Source organism: Pectinophora gossypiella, chromosome 9, assembly GCF_024362695.1.
Source record: "Pectinophora gossypiella chromosome 9, ilPecGoss1.1, whole genome shotgun sequence".
In the NCBI taxonomy this organism is placed as follows: Eukaryota; Metazoa; Arthropoda; class Insecta; order Lepidoptera; family Gelechiidae; genus Pectinophora; species Pectinophora gossypiella.
Genome location: NC_065412.1, coordinates 12,968,541 through 12,974,357, shown reverse-complemented (window position 1 = coordinate 12,974,357; position 5,817 = coordinate 12,968,541). Strand labels below are relative to the sequence as shown.

Below are 5,817 nucleotides of genomic sequence, written 5' to 3'. Positions count from 1 at the left end.
AAAGTCCTTTTAAAATCCAAATCCCATTGTTTAACTATTGTGTCTGGAAATCCGGGCCTTACGAGCAAGATTTTTTTTTTATTTTGATCTTTTATTTATTTTGATCTGAATAATAATGGTTGGAAGATATAATTGTGCCTGGGTGTAATGAAGGGGTCATCATTTATACCCAAAAACAAAGGTAAAAGATGCATATGTCTGTTATTAATGAAATTAGAAGGTTAAACAAAGGCACTGTACAGCGCCATCTATGTTTCGTTTTTGGGGAATGTAACCTGGAAAGTCCCTCATTAAGTCCCGTAAAGAAATAAAGGAGCATTTTTTTTCAAACATGGTTGTTAAAGAAAAATATGTCAACAAGTAAAAATTGCTAAGTACACTTTCATGTCTTTCAGTTTAAATATTGTATGAGTAAAATAAGGCATGTAAGTAACATAACATACATAAACAGCCTATATACGTCCCACTGCTGGGCACAGGCCTCCCCTCAATCAACCGGAGGGGTTAATGTAAGTAACATTTATTTAAAAACATGAGTCTAAAGAAAACCATGACCACACTGAAGCAAGTTAGATGTAAACATGTTGACATGTGTCTTTGTTATTTTGTTGGTAAAACGACCAGCAGACGTGAAAATACAGAACAAGAAGTAATATAACACAGACAGACGTACAGTACTGATCTACGAATAATGTCATTTTATTATTTACGTATCGAAAGTAAGATTATCCGTCCTTCGGAAGGCTGGTTAAGCCATTGGTCACAGTTACTACTTACTGATGTAGTAGTTGATACATGAGCCATGTCAGAGGCTCAGTAATAATCCTGACACCAAGGTTGATGAGGTCGGTAATCCACCTCACAACCCACACAGTAGAAGAAGATTATTTACGTACCTTATTCTTGATAGCCCAAAAAATAGAAAAAGCCAAGATTCCCATACTGGTCATAGTGACCAGAAAAAGGGGAATGATCTCCCAATTTTTTCGTAATAAAGGTCCAGGTTTCAGTTTATGTGGAAACGGTGTATCGTATTGACTCGGCGGAATAAGTTGTCCAATATTTCGGATTGGGTGCACTTGCGGAAGATATGGGCCGGTTAACGGTTTAACGGTCGCAAACTTCGTCTGTAGTTGCATACTCTTCACCAGTAATTTGGAAGCCATGCTTAATGTTTTTACAACGATTTATATAAAGATAAATATGCTACTCCATGTAAAGTGGCGCAGGGCGCACGGTGGTGAGACAAAGATGACAGATTTCATTTATGAACGTCAATGGTTTTTGAACATAGAACTTTTACTTCGTAGACAATCTCGACCGCTCAGTTTAATTTGGGGTAGTGATTGGGGGGAATCAGTGAAGTCAATTTTTATATTATGGTTTTTACCTGACTGCGGCGAAGCAAGGAGGGTTCTGTGTTTGACCGCTATGTTGTGTGTATTTACGTCTGTTCTCTACTAACGCACATCATAAACACACATCAACATCACATCACATCATTCATCATAAAATTTTTCCCCTTTTACAGAATAGAGATGTTTAGAAGATAGCCGTGGTCGTATGCTAATTTATCCGAAGAGTTCGACTACCATGGCATAGGACCACGGCTTTTTACTAAAAGATTATTATTCGGAAGAATTTGAAAGCGATTTTATAGTACCCGATTTTTCCGTAGTCGGGTTTTAAACTTATTTTTTAAAAATCCATCTCGCCCATTACCCTCATCATTATCATTAATATCATTATTAATATTGGAACACCCAAGTGAACTAATATGTAGGTTTGTAATTGGACAATGGGTAGAGACGGCTATTTGGGAATCTGTTGGAAACAGATTTATGTAGTATACAAAAAAAACAACATTCAGATTCCGAAAACAAAATTTTATTCAAGCGGGGTTTAGAACTTAAGAGATTTGATGTTTTATATTTCAGTCAATCAACGATTGCACTATTATATTTGGAGATCAAATCATTATCTTCTGCCCAACACCCCGTTCAGGTTGTTTTTATTTTGTTTTATTCGTTTTAGGGTTGGCAATTCTCATTTTACACAGAACATCGTGCATTTCAGGCCAAGGATCGTACTTTTGTTCAATTAGGATTATCTTGTGGGTAGTTGGGTTTAACAAGTTCATAGTTTTGGATATATTGTTGCGTTTGCGTGGCATCACATAGTCCACCTGAAACAATAAAAAGAACTAAACATCACTCATTCTTATTGATGATAACAGTAGACTGTTTAGACTGTGTGACCATAAATGATTATCAAATGCTCAGCGGTAAAGGAAAACATCAAATGCTCCCTAGCATTTGGTAAAGGTGGTGAGACAAAGATGACAGATTTCATTTATGAACGTCAATGGTTTTTGAACATAGAATTTTTACTTTGTAGACAATCTCGACCGCTCCGTTTAATTTGGGGTAGTGATTGGGGGGAATCAGTGAAGTCGATTTTTATTATAGTTTTTACCTGACTGCGGCGAAGCAAGGAGGGTTCCGTGTTTGACCGCTATATTGTGTGTATTTACGTCTGTTCTCTACTAACGCACATCATAAACACACATCAACATCACATCACATCATTCATCATAAAATTGTTCCCCTTTTACAGAATAGAGATGTTTAGATAATTAGCCGTGGTCGTATGCTAATTTATCCGAAGAGTTCGACTACCATGGTATAGGACCACGGCTTTTTACTAAAAGATTATAATAAAGATATAATGCTAGGGTACTAGCTTACGCACGACATCCGATATCCGTCATCTGGTTATGTGTAAGTAACTTTTCTACTGTCCATCATTCACGGACATGGATCGAATTTGGAACGAATGAAAACACCCTGACAGTGCATAGAATAGGATATTATGAAATGTGCATGCCTGAGAGACGTTTTATTCATATTTCCGCTAGCACGGCGCATCCTATTTGCATCCGATTTGCGCAAACAATTATTGATGGCACAAGGCGATGAAAACCCCATGCAAACGCAGATCGATTTAGCTAAGTGTACCCATATCTATAAGCTACGTTTTAGGTATCATCAAAACTATTTATGTGTGGCAATGGGCAATATTTTAAAAATATTCTTATACTTAATTTTGGATTAGCATTTGATTTTATAAGTTAAAAACCGAAAACAAAATATCGCAGAATTAGGACAGGAATTTTAAAGCATCCTAATACTGCGGTAACCATCCATATAAGGAGGCATATCGCGATGATGGAGTATTATATGAGTGACCGGCTGATCACCAGTTTATCATTTTTTTGGGATTTTGTATCAAAGGTCTTATAATAAAAAAGTCTTAAGTTTTAGTGGTCTTAAGTTTCATATGTTTTTTATTATACTGTTTATATTTAAAGTTTCACGGCGCATTGGCGCTTCTGCACTGTAAAGTCGCGAAATGTAATAAATAAATAATAATAATGACTTGTGGCATTGCGAGAATACATTTACATTACAATAAATCTTTATAGCACACAAAAGAAACACAGATAAATAATGAGATACTATCCAGACTGTAATTAACACACATAATAACGTGTATGTGTTTTAAATTAGATAATTACCGCGTAAACTTAAAACAATGTATCCAGACTATGTTCCCAAAAAAAAAACGTAATATACATCTAGATAGTAATATAATTCTATACACGTAAGAGAGTAATAATATATTTCCAACAAAATGTATATTGAATTGTATTTGAGTTGACAAAATGTATATTGGTTATATTTTTAGAAGAAAACTATGAAAAACTTATTTGACATCAAAAAATTCTATACATAATTCAAATATCAAGCGACTTATTATTTTTATTATATGCTTCTGCCATTATAATTATTATATTTTTGAATAATGATGTAAGTACACAAAAATGTGAAAAAGGTAATTATTACGATACATCTGTCCAGCGCATCTATATTTTTTGGGGAATTTAGCCTGGAAAGTCCTTCATTATACAAATATAATAACATAAACTGCCTATATACGTCCCACTGCTGGGCACAGGCCTCCCCTCAATCAACCGGAGGGGGTATTTTAAATAATTATATCAGAACGGACTGATATACAGGGTGTTAGTGACATCGTAACGAAAACTTTGAGGGATGATTCAGACCATGATTCTGAGTTAATATCGAGTGGACTTTTCCGTCGCAAAAGTATGGGACTGAAAATAATTAAAAAGAAACAAAAATGTTCATGAATTTTCCGACAGGAAATTCCACTTGATATCAACTGAAAATCATGGTCTAAATCATCCCCCTCAGTATTCGTTACGGTGTCACTAACACCCTGTATTTACTTGTGCGCTGACGAAATTCAAAAGAGTAGAGCTATAGATTATTTAAACTTTGTACTGCACAATTATTATTGATTTAGGAAATATGCATGTTATAATAGTGAAGTTTGTAATAAATAAATTTGAAAATTTGTATATTACATACCTTATTTTTTACAGCCCACCAGATAGACGCGCCCAAAATTCCCATACTGGTTGCAGTAGTGAGGAACAGTGGTATGATCTCCCAGTTTCTGATCAACACTGTAGTTAGCTTCATTTTCTTAGGGAATGGTGTGTCGTACTGCGTCGGAGGCAGAAGACCGGAGCACCGGACAGTCATCGCTTGAGGAAGATACTTCGGTTTCTGTAGAACACTCCTCATTGGAAGTAACCTCGGCAACAATGACCACGGGCGTACAGCTGCTACTAACTTACAAGCCATTTTTATACAAATATAATTCTTATTACACTTAAAATAGAACTACAAAAATACCGCTGATTTGTTCCTGCTACATAGTATCAGTAAAATTGAGGAAATCAAAATAAATTAAATGTCAATCAAAAGTTAATCAAAGTTGAAATTGGAATTCGATATCAAAACTTCTTTTAAAATTATTCTTGAAGAAAAACTATGGTGTACTTAATAATTTATTAAAAATGTAGGTATTTAAAATACCCAGGGTTATTATAATATCTTCTTATTTAGTTTCCTTCAATTCTTCTCGAAAAATGGCACAGTATGAAAATTCTGTATACGTCTCTATAAGCCCTTTTAGTTCATTATTGGACACACTTCTTTTTCAAGTAGAGAAGAACCACGTAAGCGTCTTTTTGAAAACTCTATAAAAACTATTCATGCCGGCTAAAAATTGAGACCATATTTTTTTCTGGGTTTAAATTTGCTTGTCTATTGCGTGGTTTTGTTAACAACTATCATAATAATTTTATACAGGATGTTGGTGACATCGTAACGAATACCGAGGCTGATAATTCAGCTCATGATTCTGAGTTAATATTAAGTGGAATATCTTGTCGGAAAATTCATGAAAATATTAGTGTTTTTTAAAATTATTTTCTGTTCCATACTTTTGATATCAACTCGGAATCATGGTCTGAATCATCGCTCAAAGTGTTCGTTACTTTACTGTGTCACTAACATTCTGTATACCTATGTTGGATATTTTTCTATTTTTGAAAAACAAAATAGGAAGAGGAAGAAGAAGCCTTTGCCTGGGAATGGAATTTGTAAGTTAAATTCGATTTTCAATTTAAAATCAAAACCATTTTTTTTCTTTATTCTGGCACTCAATTACAGGACATAGCCAGTAGTATTTCAGTAGGTACATTATTCCTATACAGAATCAAGGCATTATTTTCATAGTTCAGTAAGACTTGCTAAAAGGACGGTTAGTATTCCACGGTGAGCGAAGCACGTGCTAAGCCTAGGAACGCTTCGTTTACCTCTCTAATACGGCCATAAATTGAATATATACATTAGCATGCGAGTTGGTCTAACTACGTGAAAA

The 5,817-nt window shown here is 34.7% G+C and overlaps 1 protein-coding gene across 1 annotated transcript; it reads right to left on the bottom strand.

Moving 5' to 3' along the window:
• Nucleotides 1-2,011: 2,011 nt before the first annotated feature.
• Nucleotides 2,012-4,673, bottom strand: LOC126369825 (uncharacterized). The gene is made up of 2 exons (XM_050014389.1): nt 4,455-4,673; nt 2,012-2,185 (listed from the first exon to the last, which is right to left on the bottom strand). Exons 1-2 carry the CDS (start codon nt 4,671-4,673, stop codon nt 2,012-2,014), a joined length of 393 nt encoding a protein of 130 aa, XP_049870346.1.
• Nucleotides 4,674-5,817: the final 1,144 nt, after the last annotated feature.